Genomic DNA, 24525 nt, shown 5'->3' on the forward strand with positions numbered 1-24525 from the left:
CCGGGACAAGGGGCAGCACCGGGACAAGGGGCAGCACCGGGACAAGGGGCAGCACCAGGATAAGGGGCAGCACCCGGATAAGGACCAGCACCGGGATAAGGGGCAGCACCGGGACAAGGGGCAGCACCGGGACAAGGGGCAGCACCGGGACAAGGGGCAGCGCCGGGATAAGGGGCAGCACCGGGACAAGGGGCAGGTCCCGGCTGATATACTCAGGCAGATCCTGACTGAACGGCTCTTGACGCTCATGGCTGGCTGACGGCTCTCGACGCTCATGGCTGGCTGACGGCTCTCGACGCTCATGGCTGGCTGACGGCTCTCGACGCTCATGGCTGGCTGACGGCTCTCGACGCTCATGGCAGGCTGACGGCTCTCGACGCTCATGGCAGGCTGACGGCTCTCGACGCTCATGGCAGGCTGACGGCTCTCGACGCTCATGGCAGGCTGACGGCTCTCGACGCTCATGGCAGGCTGACGGCTCTCGACGCTCATGGCAGGCTGACGGCTCTCGACGCTCATGGCAGGCTGACGGCTCTCGACGCTCATGGCTCTTTGACGGCTCTGGCAGATCCTGTCTGGTTGGCGGCTCTGGCAGATCCTGTCTGGTTGGCGGCTCTGGCAGATCCTGTCTGGTTGGCGGCTCTGGCAGATCCTGTCTGGCGGGCGGCTCTCAGCGGCTCCTGTCTGGCGTGCGGCTCTAGCGGCTCCTGTCTGGCAGACGGCTCTGTAGGCTCATGGCAGACGGGCGGCTTAGCAGGCTCATGGCAGACGGGCGGCTTTGCAGGCTCATTGCAGACGGATGGCTCAGACGGCGCTGGGGAGACGGATGGCTCAGATGGCGCTGGGGAGACGGATGGCTCAGATGGCGCTGGGGAGACGGATGGCTCAGATGGCGCTGGTGAGACGGATGGCTCTGGCCGGATACGGCGCACTGTAGACCTGGTGCGTGGTGCCGGAACTGGAGGCACCGGGCTAAGGATAAGCACCTTCCTACTAGTGCGGGGAGCAGGGACAGGGCACACTGTACTCTCAAAGCCCACTCTATAACTGATGCGAGGTACCGGCACTGGTGACACCGGGCTGAGGACAAGCACATCAGGATTAGTAGGGGGAGAAGATACAGTGTGTACAGGGCTCTGGAGACGCACAGGAGGCTTAGTGCGTGGTGCCGGAACTGGAGGCACCGAACTGGATACACGCACTACAGAGAGAGTGCGTGGAGGAGGAACTGGGCTCAGGAGACGCACTGGTAGCCTAGTGCGTAGTGTAGGCACTGTAGGTACTAGGCTGGGGCGGGGAGGTGGCGCCGGAAATACCGGACCGTGGAGGCGTACTGGCACTCTTGAGCATTGAGCCTGCCCAACCTTACCTGGTTGAATGCTCCCGGTCGCCCGACCAGTGCGGGGAGGTGGAATAACCCGCACCGGCCTATGTAGACGAACCGGGGAAACCATGCGTAAGGCAGGTGCCATGTATGCCGGCCCGAGGAGACGCACTGGAGACCAGACGCGTTGAGCCGGCCTCATGACACCTGGCTCAATACCCAATCTAGCCCTGCCAGTGCGGGGAGGTGGAATAACCCGCACTGGCCTATGCACTCGTACAGGAGACACCGTGCGCTCTACTGCGTAACACGGCGCCTGCCCGTACTCCCGCTCTCCACGGTAAGCCTGGGAAGTGGGCGCAGGTCTCCTACCTGCCCTTGGCCCACTACCTCTTAGCCTCCCCCCAAGAAATTTTTGGGTGTTACTTACGGGCTTTTTGGGCTTCCGTGCCAGACGCGTTCCCTCATAACTCCGGTTCCTCTCTCCGGTAGCCTCTGCTCTCCTCAGTGCCTCCAGCTGCTCCCATGGGAGGCGATCCCTACCAGCCAGGATCTCCTCCCATGTGTAGCAACCTTTTCCGTCCAAGATATCGTCCCAAGTCCATTGCTCCTTCTTTTCCTGTCCCTTACTCCGTTGAGTTTTCCCTTGCCGCTTGGTCCTAGCGTGGTGGGTGATTCTGTAAGGGCTGTCGTTCTCCTCATCCTCAGACGAGGAGAGGAGAGAAAGATCAGTGGACCAATACGCAGCATTCGGGAAATTAGCCATCTTTTATTTAACACGATGGCAACACGAAAACAAACACTTTCAAAATTACAAAAACAAGAAAACGACGTAGACGAAAAAACCTGAACATGAACTTACATAACTAACGTAAAACTCACGGACAGGAACAGACTACATCAAAACGAAACGAACAACCAAACAGTCCCGTATGGTACATACATATACGAACACGGAAGACAATCACCCACAAACAAACAGTGAGAACACCCTACCTAAATATGACTCTTAATTAGAGGAAAACGCAAACCACCTGCCTCTAATTAAGAGCCATACCAGGCAACCCAAAACCAACATAGAAACAGAAAACATAGACTGCCCACCCAAAACACACGCCCTGACCATAAACACATACAAAAACAACAGAAAACAGGTCAGGACCGTTACATAATTGTTCTCAGAAATCAGTCCTGAGCGCACAGCCAGACTTTCCCGACTAGATACATTGTATGCAGTGACTCGTTTTTTTTCTTGAGAAATACTGCACTTTAGCTAGATGTAAAATTGCACGATTATGACCTCCTCTGCAAAAACATTTACATTAATGACAGATTTCTTGATTTATCTTAGATTCATTCGGACTATTTTTAGGAAGTGATAGTGGCTATGTTGTTGCTACGGTGATTCTGGGGGGACAAACAACAGTAACTGCCAGGGTACGATATGTGAACATAAAACACCCACATCTAACAACACCCCCAAGACAACTCCCGTTTGGCTTCAGTCATGACGCTAGCATTTCTTAATGAGCAATCTTCAAAACAAGGCCAAATCAGTCTCTTCCTTGTTAATAGCCCATTGAAATCATTTTAATTGCTTGACTTTTTTTCTCACAGTGAGATCAGTCAATGCCTTGAGTTGTATGGCAGGGCAAAAAATCGATGCTTTTCCAGCTGTACGCGTATAGCTGCCTTTGAACAGCTAGGGGTGTCCTTTGAGATATCCTATATTGTTTGACCACTTCACTTACGTAATAAGCATCTGTGACAACACACTTACTGCCATGTCTTGTCATGTTTTCAGAGGACCAATCGAAAACATCACACATGTTACGACTCTGAAGGAACATTTCACACCCTGCTCCAGTAGTGTTATTTCCAATGCAAATTTGACTCTGAATCCATTTAAACTACATGAAAGCTCAGCATTTCCCTCTGTAGTGCATTAGCAAAGTGGATACAAACACACACAAGTCAAGTATACTGAATATTGCAACAGGAGCTCTGAAAATTCATGAGGGGAAACGGACAGAGTGTAAAATGGTGCAGCCGGGCGGAAAATTATTTTTAAGATCTTTAAGATTACCGTAATATTTGAGAATTTTACCCCACATTTAAAAGCAAACCAGGCTAAGTACTTGATAGGGAGAGGAATGATCATCTCAGGGTTGCTTACTTTCAAGTTCCAGAGCAGAATTCTGCTTAGGGAATATGCAGATGTGAGGTTTCAAACTGCAGTGGTAAATAAAGAGTCCACTGTGTTGATATGTACAAAACATTCCCATACCATAGCCACACTGTGTTTGATGTGTTCCCTTTGAAGAGTATTATCAATAAGGCATAAGCATGGCAACATACAAAATGTTAATACTTCATTTGTGTGTCCAAGTGAGTGTTATCTCTCTCTCTGTGGAGAGAGGGCCCCTGAGCTGAGGGGGCTGCTCTCTCAGGAGCAAGGTGGTGCTGCAGATAGGGGTCCGGCCGCAGGTGACCTACAGGGGCTGCAAAGGGGCCGGGAAGGGCCGGCACCCAGCGAGGGTGGTCCTGCCGGGTGGAGAATATTAAGTGGCTGTGGGTCTGCAGGCGTGTGGGCTCTCTCTGGCTCCTTGCTTGACAAGAATGATAGCTTTCATTTGCATGCTAAAGCTCCAGCTGTCCCCCCAAGATGGATGAGGGGTCCCAGCTTCATCCCTCACTCCCGCTACCGCCGCTCCTCATACAATGGAGAGAAAATTAAGTGGGGGCCAAAAAGATAAAAATGTTCATAACATACAATTTTCTTCTCTCTCCTTGAATTGAAGGTTGCTCTGAGGGTTTTGGCCCCTTTTCTCCCGGTGAATGGGCAGAGTAAACTGTGCACTGCCAGATATGCAGAACAAACTAACCTCATTGCTGTTTATATCATTAGTGTTTGTGTATACAGTGAATGCAGTGTCAATATTTTCGCTGACTCTGCACATTATATTCATTATGACCATTTTTATATACAGGGCAACTGCAATTTGAACTTTTCATGCAGCAAGTTTGTCTTGTATTGTACAAGGATTACATTAGTAGCTAATATTCTGACAGTTAGAAATGGCTTGAAAAGTTCAAATTTATTCTTTTTAACAAGTCGGTTTCTTTATGTTGGCTTTAATGCTCTAGCAAAATAGATTATGCAGCTAAATAGAAAGAAAACATGCATTTTAAAACTCACAGATATAATGAGCGTGTCAGGCAGTTCTAGCACTAATACAGTTCTATCCAAGAGTGTGTTATGCTCTCTCAAACTGTAAACATGAAAGCTTGCTGCTGCGATGTTTCACTTAAAATATACTCCAGCTAGCCCTATACCACAAAGTTCTCTCACTCATGTGTGCACCCAGCTTTTAAATACTGTATCTGCTTTAATTTACCTTTGTCAGGATATTCTAAAGCACAGAAACCATTTCAACACTCTTAACTAAACTCCAGGAGATCAAATACTTTCAGTGCACTCACATGTTTTTAGAGCATATCTCTAGATGATTTTATGTAATTAATCCACCGAGTTTTTACATTATCAAAGTGGCCCACGATTATTCAGCTCACTTCTGTATCCCACACTCTGCTAACTGTCCTGGTAATGCAAGTCTCTTGAGGTCTGAAGTGGTTCTAATTTACACATTTTCCCCTTCTAGTGTCCTCAAACTGAAATTGTGTGTGTGTGTGTGTGTGTGCGTGCATCTGCATTTTAGAATGATGAAACTCAGCACTCCTCAGCAAATTGCTGGTGTTCCCACAAGCTAACTGATTACAGTATATAATATAATGATATTTGTAAATTATGTTTGTGGGAGAGTTTTGCCCGCACTGAAACAGCTCCATTCTATTTGCATGGATTACTGATCCTCTCAACATTGCTCAGTATGAGAAGCTGTGTAATCGCCTGCACAACAATATGTTTATTTTCTCCCTACTGTCTGTCCTATCTCTCAATGTGTGCTTGTTCTTTTACAGCTCTCCTCACAACCAGACCCCCGAAGGTCCTGTTCCCCACTGAGAGACAGGCCAGTGTTATAGATGTCCAACCGGGTAAGTCTTCCCCATGGGAGCCAGTGCTAACGCTCTCCTCTCCATAGAGCGGACAAGTGTAATTATAGACTGCAATAGTCAGGGGCTCCTTGCTGCTTTCTCTCCAACCGGGCTGGCCTGTTCTTCAAAATACATTTTACTGCAGTGCCTTTTGGATGGGGATACATTGCCATTGCTGTGTCAATATAGTTTTGGAGCTCTGTTTGTTGGAATGTCCTCTACTGTAAAGCAGCAGAGTGATCACCAACACTGCGTTCTAATGCCTGAGTCAACTCCATTAAAAAGTGTTGCTGCAATCAGCCAAATATGCCTGAGGGGGCATTTGCAATACATACATCTGGGGGCTAATAGAAAGTATAACACACAAGGCAGGCAAATGTTCCGAGAGATCAAAACAGAACACAGTATCACCACTGGCATGCAGGATTCCCCTGACCCTTGTTTCCATATTTAATTATGAGCTTGTTCTAACCTGGGGGAGGTTCCCAGCCGTAGCCTCTCAGCTCATTCTCCTGCACCTTGTACAATGTAGTCTAGAACATTTTAATAAAAGGGCTAAAATCCACTGTTATCAGCGTGAAACAACACAATTCTTTCAAATCTGTGTCCATACAATGATTGTGTCAAAATTACACTTAATTTAAAACATTTTACCGGAACGTTACAACCACATATTCATACTACAATGTGCTTTCGGCACTTACCATGCAAAAAGCCCTGCCTGCGAGATATACAAACACTCTTTAAATCTTATTCTGGAGCTCAGGACCAGTTGACAATAACAAAACAAGTGCGAGGAAGGCATATTTAAGCTGTCAAGTTGGGGTAAATTATAGGCCATTATTCCACATGCATCAACACAGAGACTGGGAGGAGACAGCTGAAGGGATGGAGTTTCCGAGCTCCTGCAGAGCCAAGGAGATGTCGTCGTCTTCTTCTTCTCCTCCTCCTTCCTCTTCTTCACTGTTCGGTATTTAAATAATACACTTCCCCTAACAACTGGCTCCGACATTATTGGTTGGCGTAGCACTCTACTACCTCGTGCAGTGTTCACATTCAGTTCTGCCATATTGTGAACACTATTCAGTTCTACTACTTCATGCAGTGTTCACATTCAGTTCTGCCATATTGTGAACACTATTCAGTTCTACTACCTCGTGCAGTGTTCACATTCAGGTCTGCCATATTGTGAACACTATCCAGTTCTACTACATTGTTGCATGTCATTTTACGGTTTCCATGAGAAGTTACTTCATTTGGGCTTTTGTTAACCTTGCTTTACAGATACAGTAATTGTATACTCTGCTCTAGGTCAAGGTGTTCTGTTGGTGATTGGCACTTGGTACACCAATTACCCTCAGTGTTCAGTAGTCTTGCTAGAAGAAACCAGGCTGAATCCAAGCTGTTTAACAAATGATGTGTATTTTTCCCAGTTTAAGAACAACCCTGTTACCCAATCAGTGCATAATAGCTTTCTGGATAATACACAAACTGGACCTTATATGCCTTGCTTTACAACCCCAGGACATTTATTGCAGTTCTTCCTATGGAATAAATATCTTTACTGCTTTGCCATTCTCAATCGTTACCTTTCTCTGCGTGGTTATTATATTTCTGATAGGATGAAGAGTCGGGCAGCCCCAACCCAATTAAACTTAATAGAGTGAGCAGTCTGTATAACACAGCATAAATCTCTCTCATCCAGCAAGCCCCCTGCGCCCTACAATGGATTTCACACCTTCTGTCACAGGCATTCCATCCATGCGCATCAGGATTTATCGAGTGCCTGGGCGTCTGGAGAAAGAACCCCTAACTACGCCTGATACAGGAAAAAAATATCTCTGGCAGGGTGTGTGTGGTGAGCGTTTGCTCCAAAGGTATTGCCGTGTGAGTGAACACACTGTATGTTAATAATTGCTCGTAAAGTGTAAACACGACTTCCTCGTACAATATTGTCAATTTCTCTTATGTTGTTGTTGTTTTTTAATCTCAGCAATGGGGTACGAGGATTTCGTATCGATTTTATGTATTTGATATGGAAAAAAATGCTTTTTTTATGTTAAGTTGTTTGTTTGAATGATGAATAGATAGGGAACAGAGAATGGTCTGGGCTGCTTGAAGGAGAGAAAGTATAAACCTTGGGTGTTGCTAAAGTAATGGCTTTCTCAAGGATCCATTCTCCCTCTGAGGCGAAGGAACTGGTCATTTGTACTGAAATAGGCACCCTAATAACAAAAAAGATATTTACAGCTTTGTGAGCCATGACTATACCCAGTCTTGTGGTCACTGTTGCTTTATCTGCAAAAAAATAGTAGGAAGAGTGACACTGTCTCTAACTGACACACAGTTTTGTTATACTCATAGACTAACAAATACTGAGAGTGTTGAAATTAACAAAGGCTGGAATAAATATGGGATGTAGATTTGATCAACCTGTCCCTTACCATTACTCCTTGTAATCCACATAAAACATTTATGACGTGAATGTGAATATGCTTATGGCTCAAGAGACCTAACAGATTGAATTAAGTCCTTCTATATGATATCCAATCCGCATCTCATCAAATTAAATGTGAGCTGTTAACTGCTCCGCCTCGAATGGGCAACACAGCAGCGTCCCCTGAAAAAGGAAAGGGCTCCTTGACAAGAACCTGTAGCCCCACAAAATTGGTAATTAATTGTTGTGCGGCAGGCACTGTGGTGAGTTCTGGCGGCTGGACCATTAGGCCACAGCTGTCAGTGTTTATTAGCTGAGGAGACGCTAAGTGCAGAGAAGATTTAATAGCTCCATGGAAATCAGCTCCCCCGTACCCTTTACACGAGAAGGGCCTATTATTAGCCACAGGGCGCCTGATTAGCCGCCGGAGCATCTGAGAGGAGTGACACGATAAAGGAGAGGACCAAGGAGAGGAGAGCGTTGCGCCGCTGTGTCTCTGCTCTGTCTGTGGTTCTGCCTACTCTTCATGGACAGCCCCACGCCACAAGGGCCCTTCCAGCAGAGGAGGAGGAGAGAAGAGGCCATATTAAGACACAACGCCTGAGATTACACTGAGGCTCCTGGCTAGATGGATACACTGCAGGAGGAGGGTGGGGGGGTATTGTTAGCAAGATGTTCCAGGAAAGCACATTATTCATCTCAAAAAGGGCCTATTTTTTGTGCATTAATGTCATATCATGAGCAAAATTCTCATACTGTATATGATGTAGGATCTTAATTTGACCAGTTTCTCAGAGCAGGAAAAAATATTTATCCTGCAGCAACAGGAAATGTGAATTATTGTGTGGATTAAAATTAATGGACATTTTTGTAGGGGATGATACATTTTTAGTTAGGGCAAATCAAGTCAAATAAAATAAAAGTGCAAATTACAAACTTTAGAAGCATTTTTAAACATAGAATACATTACAAGTTTGCATTTCGTGCAACAACAGGATGATCAAATTAAGATTCTACATCTGTAGTTTGTCTTGACCTCAGGTGTGCAATAACCCAAAATGGCAGACCATAAATACTACTGTTGAATGAACGCCACATTCCCACATATTCACCTTGATCTAATCACAGGGTCGGTGACAAACGGGCAGTGTCATCCTCACGTAGGCCAATCCAATTATGTGAATGCATTCAGTTCCCCCACAGTGCACCAAGCATGGCTCCAGCATCTCCTGCTTCTGCTTGGCTCTTCAGTTTCTTGGAATTTGTGACACATAGGAAGACAAATATGTCTCTGTAATGCGGAGGGGTGGATTGGCACTCCATCAGTGTCTGGGTATTTATGCTTGATATAAATATCCAGAGAGTGACAGGAAACAGAGTTGGAGGCCCATCCCGTTGAGCGCAGAGAGAGCTGGGTGTCAGAATGATAGAGTAACGGCAGAGCGATTGCGCTCTGTGTAGGAACATATCTCTCTCACTATAATTTGTCATCAGAGTTGGTTGCAAGACTCATAAATATGTTAATTAGCTGTGTTTGCAACCTTGAGTGAGGGAGAGAGGGGGAGAGTAAGAGGAGGAGAGGAGTCAGTGGGGTGGGGTACAGAATCCCGCTGTGTGTTGTGTGTATCTGAGAACTACAGAATCAAGTTGTAATACTTAACATTGATCAACCGCAGGGTATTATGGCAGTAGGAATAGCTTTGCCTTCAGCTTATTGTTTTATGATGTGTTTGCTGTGTGTTTATTCCCATGCTTACACTGTACGCCCCATACAGTATGTAGTACACATTTATAAAGGTCTTAGCTTCTGGCAGTAGGTCATTCTACCTCTTCTTGGAGCTGAAGTACATTATCAGAGCCTGTTAAGAAACATTCATATTAAGAAACATTCATTCCTTTGACACAACTCTCACAATAAAAAGCAAGCTAATTAGTGCTGGTTTGTTAGAGCAATGATGTACTTTTAATGCCAGTTTACCTTGGAAGTTGCTATATATGGCATATTTACTTTCATTTGTTTCAAACAATGTGTATAGTACACAGTAGTATATGATTTACAGTACCAATCAAAAGTTTGGACACACCTACTCATTCAAGGGTTTTTCTTTATTTTTACTATTTTCTACATTGTAGAATAATAGTGAATACATCAAAACTATGAAATAACACATATGGAATCATGTAGTAACCAAAAAAGTGTTAAACAAATCCAAATATATTTTTGATTTTAGATTCTTTAAAGTAGCCACCCATTGCCTTGATGACAGCTTTGCACACTCTTGGCATTCTGTCAAACAGCTTCACCTGGAATGCTTTTCCAAAAGTCTTGAAGGAGTTCCCACTTATGCTGAGCACTTGTTGGCTGCTTTTCCTTCGCTCTGTGGTCCAAGTAATCCCAAAACATCTCAATTGGGTTGAGGTCGGGTGATTGTGGAGGCCAGGTCATCTGATGCAGCGCTCCATCACTCCTTGAATTCTAAATAAATTACTGACAGTGTCACCAGCATAGCACCCCCACACCTCCTCATACGTCTCACAAAGACGCCGGTTGGAACCAAAAATCTCAAATTAGGACTCATCAGACCCAAGGACAGATTTTCACTGTTCTAATGTCCATTGCTCGTGTTTCTTGGTCCAAGCAAGTCTCTTCTTCGTATTGGTGTCAATTAGTAGTGGTTTCTTTGCAGCAATTCCACCATGAAGGCCTGATTCACACAGTCTCCTCTGAACAGTTGATGTTGGGATGTGTCTGTTACTTGAACTCTGTGAAGCATTTATTTGGGCTGCAATTTCTGAGGCTGGTACCTCTAATGAACTTATCCTCTGCAGTAGAGGTAACTCTGGGTCTTCCTTTCCTGTGGCGGTCCTGCTTGATGGTTTTCGCGTCTGCACTTGAAGAAACTTTCAAAGTTCTTAAAATTTTCCGGATTGACTGACCTTCACTTCTTAAAGTAATGATGGACTGTCGTTTCTCTTTGCTTATTTGAGCTGTTCTTGCCATGATATGGACTTGGTCTTTTCCCAAATAGGGCTATCTTCTGTATACCACCCCTACCTTGTCACAACGTAACTGATTGGCTCAAATGCATTAAGGAAAGAAATTCCACAAATTACATTTTAACAAGGCAAACCTGTTAATTTAAATGCATTCCAAAGCTGTCATCAAGGCAAAGGGTGGCTTCTTTGAAGAATCTCAAATATAACATATATTTTTATTTGTTTAACACTTTTTTGGTTACTACATGATTCCATGTGCTATTTCATAGTTTTGATGTCTTCACTAGTATTCTGCAATGTAGAAAATAGTAAAAATAAAGAAAAACCCTTGAATAAGTTGGTGTGTCCAAACTTTTGACTGGTACTGTATATCAAATATGTATGAGTATAAAACATTTTACCAAGCCAAGAAAGAACAAAGACAGTGATCATCATGCACGTTTCATTCCAAAATCCACATCTGCAATTTCCGTTCTGCCATTTCGCTGATCCTTTTGTTCTGTTTTGTTCTCAATTTTCATGTCATTCTGTTTCCCAAAATATACTTGCCAATAAAACTGTCACTTGTGATTGTTTCAGAAAGGTCTGCAGATTTTTGTTTCCAATAACAAGGGTGGGGGAATGACCAACTGGATATCACAGTGTCATTCTAATTGCAGGGGGAATATTTCTTGATCTTTTTATAATTAAAGATTGCCAATCTGGTGTACAAAAGCCCAAGGAGGTCCCATTCCTCATGACTCGTTACTAGTCAGTCAAAGATTAACTTGACATGGCAGTTTGCTAACATTGATCAAATGAAATATGATAGTCCTCAAAATATAGAGCACATAGCCTACTGGCCATGATCATAGTCCATAATGGTTTTCAGCAATTAAATAAAGAGTGATATCTCTCTCGGTCGTCAAAAGAGTGTGAACCTCAAACTAGCAAATTAACCTCAAACCTCGTTTCAGTCTGAATGAACTTCCCTTTCGTCCATAATTAAGCCACTGTCTTCAAAGCCTTGATAAAGACAGTAATTACCCTGTTAACATCAGAAAAACGTAATTATTTGGTATCCTATATAAATGTTTTTCTCCTGGTTGCTAGACCACATCGCCAGGCTAGGCTTGGCTCTCTCTGTGTCTGTTGTTAGCATGCAGATGCACAAGTCAGATCATCAGTATTAAAATAATAATAAAGGCAGCTAATTAGTGGTATAATGACTTGTCCTTGACAGGAGCTTCTCTCCTCTCTTCTGCAGCACAGAGAGCAGCCATGAGAGCTCTATTAGGGATGTGTATAGAAGTCCAACCTTCCAAGTCCTTTCATGTTGCGTGTGCTGCCTGCTAAGTATACAGCCGCTCATCTAGAGTGCGGAGGCGGTAGTGTGTGTTGTGTATGGATGGGAGATAGCTAGCTATCACAGTCATTGACATGGGGTAAATGAACTCGTGAAATCATATTTTGAAATTCCCTGTTGTCTTTTATCGGTTTGATACAGCATACAAAGTACTGTCTTGAGACCAGATATCATATTCATTATGTACCATGTTGTCTATGAATATGTTTAGTATTAATTTATCTTCCAGTTTAACTAGTTCAACAATGTTTTTATGTCGATTAGTGCCATTAACCTCTTGACACGTGCAGATGTGTCTAAATCAGACCCTCGTCCCACCTCATCCTATCCCTCTCACCCCACCACAAACACACACACCACTTCTCTATAACTCAGTTTGTGATGCAGCTGGCCTCAAAGACCAGTCAAACTATAAAGCAAGTCATAATGCAGGCACCAGGGATGAGGGTGTGAGCATGTGGGTCTGGGCAGATGAGATGTAGTCGTTGTTTGTGTGCGTCTGTAAGTTGATGTTCTTATGTGTATGATTGTATCTGGCTGATTTAAAAATAAATATATATGAAAATAAATATATGACCAGGGTCACTCACCATCCCCCAGGTCCCCTATCTACAGAGGAAAATCAGTCCCAAATTGGCAAACATCCTATCGGTCTAACTCTATCCTGTGCTGAAAATAACCGAGATAATGGAATAGAATTACCTCTCTCTGTCACCCTGTGGGAAAGGAATCAACTTTCTGGTCACTGTTCCAGAGAGTGAGTGGATATTAAATAAAACGGTTGGCGCCAAGGGAATGGGCACTGGGCATGGGCTGGTCCTGGGGTCAAAGGTAACCCTGTGGCATGGCCAGAGTACCAGACACAAGAAGCTAGCCTCTCTGTATTAACACACACATCCCTCTATAGGCTGCTGGGAGCTGGGTTACATCACAGCACAGTGCAGGCCAGGTGACACATCCACCTGACAGGCCAGTGCATTGCAGCAGTTGATTGTGCTGCTCCAACAGCTCCCTTTGAAAGGACGACAAGTGAAATGAAAATGTCAAGCCATTTGCACGGTTTGTTTCACAACACATTTATGCCTATCACAGGTGTTCTTTTAAAATGCAAATGCTGGCCGTTTTTTTTTTTACGTTGAAAGCTGCAGAAAAGGCTCTTTGTGCCTAGCCTAGTCATGAATAAATCCCTTATTGAAATTGCATGATACCTTTTGCCTTGAATCTGTAGTACTAGGAAGTCTTTACAAGGATACGGCACTAGATGAACGCTCAAAGACCCCCTTTTAGCGTTCATCCAGACTCATTTGGTGCTCTCTGATGATAGGGTGAAATTAGATATGTGTATGTATTGGGCAGGACCAAATATACTTGTTATTGTGGACTGCAGGTCTGGCAGGCTTATCCAGTTATCAGTGTGTGTGAAGTCAGATTCAACATACTGCGGTAGACGAGGAGCTTGTGTGCCCTTTTAAGGCCTAATGTTAATGACCTTTCTGTGAGCTCTGCGGTACAGCATGACACGTAGCTACAGTATCCACAGGCAACGTTACAAAAGATAAAAAATCATACAGAACTTTACAGAATGTGTGGTAAAAAATGCATGAAAAAAAAACGAGTATTGTAGTAACAAACCCATATTTTTCCTAAAGGTTTGAATTAATCAGTATCCGTCAGTTGCATTTTGTGATTTTTTTTAACATTGAAGCTTTGACTACATTTTTATATCTCACCAAGACTATGCCAAGTCACCAACTAATCAGTTATATACTGTACAGCTAGCTTCATGTATGACCTCCAGTGGTGTCAGTGTGTGGTTTGGTTGTTTTTACGCTTTAAGACTTGTGGCACTCAGGATAGCGATGGAAAGTTCAGCTCTTACTACTGACTAAGATCTTTTCGACTCGTTCAGTCAAAAGAACTAATCTCTTTCGACTCACTTCGTTCATTTGAGTCAGTAATGCCCAGAGCACTCAGGACCTCCTACCGGTTAACGATGAACTGAAAACTCGAAATAGTCATCATTCTACAAGCCTCTTGTTCACATGTCGTTCACCATAAGGGGCTTATTGGAGCTGTCATTTGTGAGTGAGACTTGTGAAAGTGTGTATGTTTTGGTTCTACAAAGCTGTGCCCATCATAACATTCAATACAATGTACATTTGTCAATAGCTAAGCATACAAATAAGAGCATTTCTTGCTACACTCTTAGAAAAAAAGGTGCTATCTAGAACCTTAAAGGGTTCTTTAGCTGTCCCCAAAGGAAAACCCTTTTGAAAAACCCTTTTGGGTTGCAGGTCGAACCCTTTTGGGTTCCATGTAGAACCCAGCGTTCTACATGGAACCCAAAAGGGTTCCACCTAGAACCAAAAATGGTTCTACCTGGAACGAAAAAAGGTTATCCTATGGGGACAGCCGAAGAACCCTTTTGGAACACTTTTCTCTAAGAGTGTACATTTGAAACGAGGTCTAGTTGTGGCCGCAAACGGACTAGATTGTGAACGACTCTTGGCGGAATGCATTGCTTGACTGCCGTGAGGGTGATAAGCACAATATCCTTTGAAAACTGCAGCACCCTAAACGATTCGTTCCGAAGTTCGAGTTTGTTGAGGATAAACTGTGTGTTTTGGTTTTACAAAGCTGTGTTAACCATAACATTCACTAATCAATGAATTGCATTCATTCTTGCACCATGCGATTAATTATCAGTTCTGAACATGTATTTTTCTTCTCTATGCTAACTGCAGCATGATCTATTTTGCATATATGACAGACAGTTGTCGGTTGGAGCACTTCTCCTGAGTCAACGGAGGAGCACGTATTAATCCTGCTGTAGAATTCATTGCGGCCAGCAGGTCAAACGAACGACTAAAATGAACGAGTCACTCAGAAAAAGAATCATGGCTCTGAAGTCAGTAAAAATAATCATTCAAAGCCTCCCGGGTGGCGCAGTGATCTAGGGCACTGCATCGCAGCGCTAGCTGCGCCACCAGAGACTCTGGGTTCGCGCCCAGGCTCTGCCGCAGCCGGGAGGTCCGTGGGGCGACGCACAATTGGCCTAGCGTCGTCCGGGTTAGGGAGGGTTTGGCCGGTAGGGATATCCTTGTCTCATCGCGCACCAGCGACTACTGTGGCGGGCCGGGCGCAGTGCGTGCTAACCAAGGGAGCCAGGTGCACGGTGTTTCCTCCGACACATTGGTGCGGCTGGCTTCCGGGTTGGAGGCGCGCTGTGTTAAAAAGCAGTGTGGCTTGGTTGGGTTGTGTTTCGGAGGACGCATAGCTTTCGATCTTCGTCTCTCCCAAGCCCGTACGGGAGTTGTAGCGATGAGACAAGATAGAAATTACTAGCAATTGGATACCACGAAAATTGGGGAGAAAAGGGGGTAAAAAAATTATTTTAAAGATTCATTCAAAAAGAATGACGAACTGCATAGCACTAGTTCAGGAGTGAATGTTTAAAGGAAAAGGTCAGGTGTGTTCTGTTTCGACAGATATGACCTCGATGGGGCAGTTTTATGTAACGTGCGGTAACCACAAATGTTCTTTCCATAGATCGTGTCTGACATAAACAATGAATACTTTGTGGCATAAACCATTCCTAATGAAAGGTGCATGTCAGCTTTCGCATCTCTGACCTGTAAAGGAGTGAGTGTATTTGATATATTCATATTTGTTGTTGAGGAGTTTGTGTGTTTATCTATTCCCAACAGAGATGATGGATTATGTTTGAATCAGTAATATAGTGGTATGAAAACACCATAGTATCATCTCACAATTGCTTATGCTACATTGATTTTGAATTAATAGCTCACATGCACTGTGCACTGTCCTTTTTCAGCACATGGCACGGACCATATCAAAGTTTAAAACTCTAATTCCGCACCAATCTCTTCCAAAACCAAAGGAAATTGAGTGAAATTAGATTTGTATTAAAATGAAATCCCTGGCAGACCCCTAGGAGGCTCAGGATGTGATTGTGAATATGAAGATTAGTCTTGACCCAATGTGTTCAGAATGTCACCTCTGAACTTCAGACAGCCACAGAATAGTTTTAATTCTAGATTGCCACATGTAAGTTTTACCTAAATCCGCCCCTCTTTTCAGTCAGGATAGTTAGAAGGTTAATTCATACAGATCTGCATTGCCCTGTTCACTCTCTCTCTCACTTCCACTGTCAGACCTGTACTTCTGACGTACATTTCCATGAAGTAAGTCTCTCTGGAGTCAACCTGAGGTCAAGGAGTTTCTCAGTACTTACTCTTGGGTCCCATAAGTGCAGTCTGACCATTCCATACTGTACATCTTTACAAATCTCTAATCAGAGGGGATTTGCCCTAAAGTGACATGTTTTGTCTTGTTTCTTGCACCACTTTTACCATGCATTCATAGACTGGATATACCAGACAATAATGGAGGACAGAAGCTTCTATTACCCTGCAGTGGTCAGACCTGATGAGAGCTGTCAATCAACCACTGTTACCCAATAAAATCCCTTTGCCCTCCATCTGTTGCAGTCCTATAGCTATTCTAAGTTTATGCCCTAGTTTCCTTACTCACTTCTATCTCATAATTATGATACTACAGTGACACCCCAGTAGTGACTCACGCTGTATCAAGATATATACTGGTCGTCGCAGTGGTAGCACAGGGCTACTCATTTCTCCTAGGTGGAGATTTTCTCCCTCTTTCACCTGTCCATCTCCTTATTTGAATTCCATGCTGTCACTGTCACTTGTCCACTCATTGTTGTCATCTATCGCCCACCATGTGCCCTTAGAGAGTTCCTCAATGACCTTTGACAGCTTGATAAGCTCATTTCCTGATGATGGCTCACTGCTCTTCATACTTGGCAACTTCAACCTCCCGACTTCTGCCTTCTAATAATTTATTTCCCTCCTTGCCTCTTTTAACCTCACCCTTTCCCAGTCCCCTCCCACTCACAAGGCAGGAAATATGCTTGACCTCATCTTTACTAGAGGCTGTTTGCCTACTATTCTCACTGCAATCCCCCACCAGGTCTCTGATCACTACTTTGTTTCCTTTTCTGTCTCCCTTTCCTCCAACCCTAGCCACTCAGCCCCTACCCAAATGGTCATGCGCCATCTCAATCTTCTCTCTCTCTCTCTCCCACTACTCTCTCCTCTTCTATCCTATCATCTCTCCCTTCTGCTAAATCCTTCTTCCTCCTGTCTCCCTTTTCTGCCTCTTCAACCCTACTCTCCTCCCTTTACGCATCCTATGACTCTCACTGTCGGCCCTCCTCTCCTTTTCCATGGGTGACTCATTGTGAGCTTACAGAACAGGGCTGCAGGCAGCTGAGCAAAATTGGAGGAAAGCTAAACCTCCAGAGGACCTATCATCCTTCCACTCCTTTCTCTCTACCTTCTTTTCCTCTGTATCTTCTGCTAAAGCCACTTTCTATCACTCTAAATGGCAAGCTTCTGCCTTTAACCCTAGGCAACTCTTTTTCACCTTTACCTCCCTTCTTAGTCCTCCACCCCTCCCTCCTCCCTCTCTGTGGACGACTTTGTCAACCACCTTGAAAAGAAGGTTGACGACATCTGCTTCCCATTCATTCAGCCTATTGAGTCCACTGGTTCCATTCACACATAACTACCCTATACCTTGACCTCTCCAGATTAAATCTTGCGACTAGTGAGGTCCGGCCTCCCGAAAACCTGCCCACCCAACCCCATCCTCTCCTCCCTTCTCCAGACCATCTCTGGAGACCTTCTCCAATTCCTCACTTCCCTCATCAACTCATCCCTGACTACTGGCTGTCTCCCTTCTGACTTAAAAATGTCAGAGTCGGTCCCCTCCTCAAGAAACTAACACTCGACTCCTCTAACGTCAAGAACTCACGGATGGGCGTCTCAGGCTCTGCAAACTTTTGGATTGCAACTTCTTGGCAGGCCACTCCAACCAGGTTTCATTGAGAGAATCTGTGTCTGCACCACATACTCCCATGACTTGTGTCCCCAAGGGCTCGGTTGTAGGCCCTCTCCTCTTCTCTCTTGACAGCAAGTCACTCTGCTTCGTCATATCCTCACATGGTCTCTCCTATCATTGTTATATGGATGACACTCAAATACTTTTCTCTAAACCCCCTTCTGACAGCCAGGTGTGCCTGGCCGATATCTCAGCTTTGATGTCGGCCCACCACCTCATGCTCAACCTAGACAAGATGGAGCTGCTCAAGATGGAGTTGTCAACTCCACGGTGTCTGCCTCCCAGAGAGCAAAGAACCTTGGTGTGACCCTGGACAACACCCTGTCGTCCTTTGCAAACTTCAAAGCAGTGACTCACTCCTGCAGGTTCATGCTCTAAAACATCCGTAGAGTACGACCCTACTTCACACAGGAAGCGGCACAGGTCCTAATCCAGGCCTTTGTCATCTCCCGTCTGGACTACTGCTACTCGCTGTTGGCTGGGCTCCCCGCTTGTGCCATCAAACCTCTGCAATTTATCCAGAATGCTGCAGCCCGCCTGGTGTTCAACCTTCCCAAGTTCTCCCATGTTACCCTGCTCCGCCGCACACTCCACTGGCTTCCAGTCAAAGCTCGCATCCACTACTGCTTACAGAGCAGCAAGAGGAACTGCCCCTCCATTCCTTCAGGGTATGCTCAAACCTTACACCCCAAACCGAGCCCTCCGTTCTGCCAGCTCTGGTGTCTTGGCCCTTCCACCCATATGCGAGTGCAGCTCCCGCTCAGCCTAGTCCAAGGTCATCTCTGTCCTGTAACCCCAATGGCGGAACCAACTTCCCCCTAAAGCGAGGACAGCAGAGTCCCTGCCCATCTTAACAAAAAACCCTTCAAAGAGTATCTTAAATTATCACACATCACCCCTCCCCCCTCCCCCTCGCACCCCCTTCTCACAGCAACCTCTAACACTCTCACTTGACTTAAAAAAAAAAATCCTTACTAACTCTGATTTTGCTGATAACTACTTGATTGAGGAAAAATGTACTTACTATGACTTTTTATGTGGTTGTCCCACCTAGCTATCTTGAATGCTCTGGATAAGAGCGTCTGTTAAATGACTAAAATGTCAATTTAATACCATCATAATGATTCTTCATTTTGTTAATCTGGGTAGTTGTGCGTTTGAAATAGCCCAAAAGGCTGAGAAGGTAATTAACCTGTGCACAAATTGAAGATAAGGTTGAATCTAATTTAATATTTTTTTAACGATGGTCATGAACCCCATCATTTTTAAGTTACCCATCAAGTACTTGTTAATTAGATGTCTGCCAAGATTGGACTCAATACGGAGATGGTACTGGACTTTCTTTAGACCGCATACTGGAACGCTGGAAGTTTTCTAAGTATCAACCTCCCACCCATCCTGGTTTAGTTTAACAGATACGAGGAATTGCTCCAAACCATGGCAGCTTAATTTCCTGTTATACAGGATATTGAATGTATCCATTTCCAGAGATTATGAATTGTTGATTATCTGTTCTCTCCTAAAATAGTTTGGTGTGTTTTTGAGGTTCTGGTACCGTACCTTAAGTGCGTGAAGCCTCTGAAAAGTATCTTATTTTCAATGGTGTCACTTATTTTAGTAAGGCCATCTTTGATTATTATTTTTTTAATCTATGTTTATCCTCTGATCCTGGGTTTATGTTCGCCAGTCAAGGTAATCAAACAAAGCAATAATATCTATTTGTTTCTGTAATAAAATAAGCTTGATGTTAGGAGAGGGAGAGATGAAACCCTCCTGCCCACTGACAATAAAGTCAGTCCAGGGAATTATTAATAGCAATAGAAATGTCTTGGATTTACTTATAAAATGATTAAAGGTTAATCACGTTGTTAAGAGTCCACGTTACCACAATATACAGTTGAAGTCGGAAGTTTACATACACTTAGGTTGAAGTCATTAAAACTCGTTTTTCAACCACTCCAAACTATAGTTTTGGCAAGTCGGTTAAGACGCCTACTTTGTGCATGACACTAGTCATTTTTCCAACAATTGTTTACAGACAGATTATTTCACTGATAATTCACTGTATCACAATTCCAGTGGGTCAGAAGTTTACATACACTAAGTTGGCTCTTCCACCCATATGCGAGTGCAGCTCCCACTCAGCCTAGTTCAAGCTCATCTCTGTCCTGTACCCAATGGCGGAACCAACTTCCCCCTAAAGCGAGGACAGCAGAGTCCGTGCCCATCTTTAAAAAAAACATCTGAAACCCTACCCCTTCAAAGAGTATCTTAAATTATCACACAGCACCCCCCTCCCCCCTCGCACCCCCTTCTCACAGCAAGGGCCTTTAAACAGCTTGGAAAATTCCAGAAAATGATGTCATGGCTTTAGAAGCTTCTGATAGGCTAATTGACATCATTTGAGTCAATTGGAGGTGTACCTGTGGATGTATTTCAAGGCCTACCTTCAAACTCAGTGCCTCTTTGCTTGACATCATGGGAAAATCAAAAGAAATCAGCCAAGACCTCAGGAAAAAAAAATAGTAGACCTCCACAAGTCTGGTTCAATTTCCAAACACCTGAATGTACAACGTTCATCTGTACAAACAATAGTATGCAAGTATAAACACCATTGGACCACGCAGCCGTCATACCGCTCAGGAAGGAGACGCATTCTGTCTCCTAGAGATGAACGTACTTTGGTGCGAAAAGTGCAAATCAATCCCAGAACAACAGCAAAAGGACCTTGTGAAGATGCTGGAGGAAACAGGTACAAAAGTATCTATATCCACAGTAAAACGAGTCCTATATTGACATAACCTGAAAGGCCGCTCAGCAAGGAAGAAGCCACTGCTCCAAAACCACCATAAAAAAGACAAAGACAAAGATCATACTTTTTGGAGAAATGTCCTCTGGTCTGATGGAAGAAAAATAGAACTGTTTGGCCATAATGTCCATCGTTATGTTTGGAGGAAAAAGGGGGAGGCTTGTAAGCCGAAGAACACCATCCCAACCGTGAAGCACAGGGGTGGCAGCATCATGTTGTGGGGGTGCTTTGCTGCAAGAGGGACTGTTGCACTTCACAAAATAGATGGTATCATGAGGTAGGAAAATGATGTGGATATATTGAAGCAACATCTCAAGACACCAGTCAGGAAGTTAAAGCTTGGTCGCAAATGGGTCTTCCAAATGAACAATGACCCCAAGCATACTTCCAAAGTTGTGGCAAAATGGCTTACGGACAACAAAGTCACAGTATTGAAGTGGCCATCATAAAGCCCTAACTTCAAACCTATAGAAAATTTGTGGGCAGAACTGAAAAAGTGTGTGCGAGCAAGGAGGCCTACCAACCTAACTCAGTTACACCAGCTCTGTCAGGAGGAATGGGCCAAAATTTACCCAACTTATTGTGGGATGCTTGTGGAAGGCTACCTGAAACGTTTGACCCAGGTTAAACAATTTAAAGGCAATGCTACCAAATACTAATTGAGTGTATGTAAACTTCTGACCCACTGGGAATGTGATGACAGAAATTAAAGCTGCAATAAATCATTCTCTCTACTATTATTCTGACATTTCACATTCTTAAAATAAAGTGGTGATCCTATCTGACCTAAGACAGGGAATTTTTAATAGGATTAAATGTCAGGAATTGTGAAAATCTGAGTTTAAATGTATTTGGCTAAGGTTTATGTCAACTTCCGACTTCAACTGTATCATGGGTTCATGATATAGAAAATGGCGACCGGCAAGTTCGGCATGGTGGCAGCACTTTTACTTTATGTGTTTGTTTTAAATATCACTGGAAATAATTGCATCTGCAATCTAGATGAAAGAATGGTAAATTATCAGCAACTTCTCAGTCATGCTAACACTTTTGATGGCATCAAGCACGTCGGATTGGAAAGAATGTTATATACCTAACTTTCATAGCACCTTGGCACAAACGAAAACGATCATTGAAGCCAGTCTGAAATCTCAAATGAATGGTGGAGATCTTATAATAACTCTATGCCTTCTCTTATCGGGTGATATCCATCAATGTCCGGGACCTCAGTTTATCACAAACACCATTAAAGGCCTATGCACCCATGCTCCTCTTGCGAACATTGAATAAAGAGTAACAGCAAAGCTTTGGTATGTTTGGAATGTGCGCAGTGGATTCATCTAAAATGCAGCAATCCTAGCTTTGGGCATGGGGTCAATGAAGCTTACCTTTGCTGTCTGTGTGCTGTACCCATGGGGTGTGTGAGCATTGAAGGTGGAGTGGGACCAGAGGACTTACCGAGGGTGGAGAGTGCACCGGAGGAGGGGAGGGGGGTCCACAGCGGCGAGAGGGCCACCAGAGGCGAGTGACAGGGGACACGGTGGTGAGGACGATGGAGCAGCCTCTGGGGAGGGGTGCTCCATGGTGGCAGAGAGGCCACTGGAGGCAGTGCAGCGGGAGGATGGTAGTGCAGTGGGAGGCGAGTTACAAGTGGATCGGGAATTCAGTGAGGCCTTTGGCAAGAAGGGTGTACATTTTGTGCACTTAAACATCCACAGCTTACTACCGAAGATTGATTTGCAAATCAACAGGCGTATCTCATCAGCGGTGGGTGTCTTATGTTTTACTGAGACATGATTGGATTCATCTGTTTGTGACTCAGAAATTGAGATAGGCAATTACTCTGTTGTCAGGAAGGATCGGAACGGTGGGGGGTATGTGCATTTGTAAGATCGGACATTGCTTTTAACGTCAGATCGGATTTAAGCGTTGATCTGGAGATTGTCTGGCTGGATATCTGCCTTTGCAAAACCAAGCCGATTTTGTTGAGGGTGTGTTACAGGCTGCCCAATCAGAATGCATTCTATGAAAGTCTTGAAATTGTGATGTCAAACTGTAATGATTCCCTGGTGAAGGAAATAATTTTATTGGGGGATTTCAATACTGATGTCTGCAAAAAGGATAGCCCAACCTACAAAGTATTTATGCACTTCTGTAGATCACTTGCTCTGACCAACATTATAAAAGATCCCACCAGGGTATGTGAAACAGTGCAAAGTACGATTGACTTAATATTGGTGTCTGATGAATCCAGAATATCACAGAGTGGAGTAATAGTATATGGAATCAGTGATCATTTTATTACATTTTGCTCAAGGAGGGTTTTTAAAGATATATTTAAGTGTTACAAAACCGTTAGAATCAGAGGACTCAAAAAATACTGTGTTGAAATGTTTAGGGAGCAAGTGGGTAAAATTGACTGGTCACCTGTGTTGGATAGTGTACGGGTAGACAGTGCCTGGGAAACCTTTAAATGTAGATTCCTTGATGTGGTGAATGTGATGGCTCCCATTAGACGGGTCAGGGTAAAGCAGAGATCTAGCCCTTGGTTTAATCATGAGATTCTAGAATCTATCCAAGCAAGAAATAAGACCTTTAAGAAATGTAAGAACTCTCAAGAGCAGCCTGCTTTTGTTCTATATAAACGCCACAGAAATGAAGCACAGAGCAGGATGGATGAAGCTAATAGGGGTTACTTTGCTGAGAAAATAATTGAGAACAAAAATGACCCTAAAAAGCTTTGGAAATCATTTAAGGAACTAGGCTGTAGTGGTACTACCAAAAACAAACTAAACAGTATGGGAGATGGTATATGAAAAAGCAGAAGTTGCCAATGAATTCAACTCTTGTTTTACTTCTGTTGCCAGCAAGCTGGTTAGCAAGCTGCCCACCAGTTCTGGTTTGTATGGAAACAACCAAGTCAATAAGTATTACCCCGAGTTAGGGGTTCAGCCAAACTCTTTTTCCTTTGCAAAGGTAGCAACAGACAAAATAGTCAGCATGCTAGAAGAGCTTAAATGCTCCAAAGCCACAGGCCTTGATAATATTCCTGCAAAGTTTCTTATAGATTCTGCAGAGAAAATTGTATTACGCATATCGTTAATTTTTCTCTTGAACAAGGTATCTTTCCCAGGGACATGAAACAAGCTAAAGTTATACCTCTGTATAAGAAAGGGTCATAGTCTGACCCTGGGAATTATAGGCCTGTATCTATTCTCAGTATAACATCAAAGATCCTGGAGAGAGTTGTACATGAGCAAATGTATGAATATGTCAACAAACAAAGTCTAATGTATGATTTTCAGTCTGGTTTTAGAAAAACATACTCCACTGATTCATGTCTACTTTACTTGACTGACTTCATCATGAAAGAGATTGATGAGGGAAATCTCTGTGAAATGGTACTGCTTGACCTACAAAAGGCCTTTGATACAGTTAACCACTGTCTCCTAATCTCCAAAATGGAGGCACTGGGGTTAAGCAGTATCCCTCTAGGCTGGTTAAAGTCATATTTATCAGGTAGGGAGCAAGTAGTAGAGGTTAATGGTTCACTGTCTCAGGCAAAACCAATGAGTTGTGGCGTTCCGCAGGGAAGTGTGCTTGGGCCTCTA

General features: G+C 44.0%; 1 protein-coding gene across 1 annotated transcript in view; it reads left to right on the forward strand.

Moving 5' to 3' along the window:
- The window catches only part of LOC139574054 (X-linked interleukin-1 receptor accessory protein-like 2), a 325366-nt gene that overhangs the window by 255485 nt on the left and 45356 nt on the right, over positions 1–24525 (forward strand). Inside the window, exon 6 of the mRNA XM_071398191.1 lies at positions 5306–5380. Coding sequence (XP_071254292.1) covers positions 5306–5380 — 75 coding nt within the window. The remainder of the gene's footprint in view (positions 1–5305; positions 5381–24525) is intronic.

Source organism: Salvelinus alpinus, chromosome 4 (genome assembly GCF_045679555.1).
Source record: "Salvelinus alpinus chromosome 4, SLU_Salpinus.1, whole genome shotgun sequence".
NCBI classification, from domain to species: domain Eukaryota; kingdom Metazoa; phylum Chordata; class Actinopteri; order Salmoniformes; family Salmonidae; genus Salvelinus; species Salvelinus alpinus.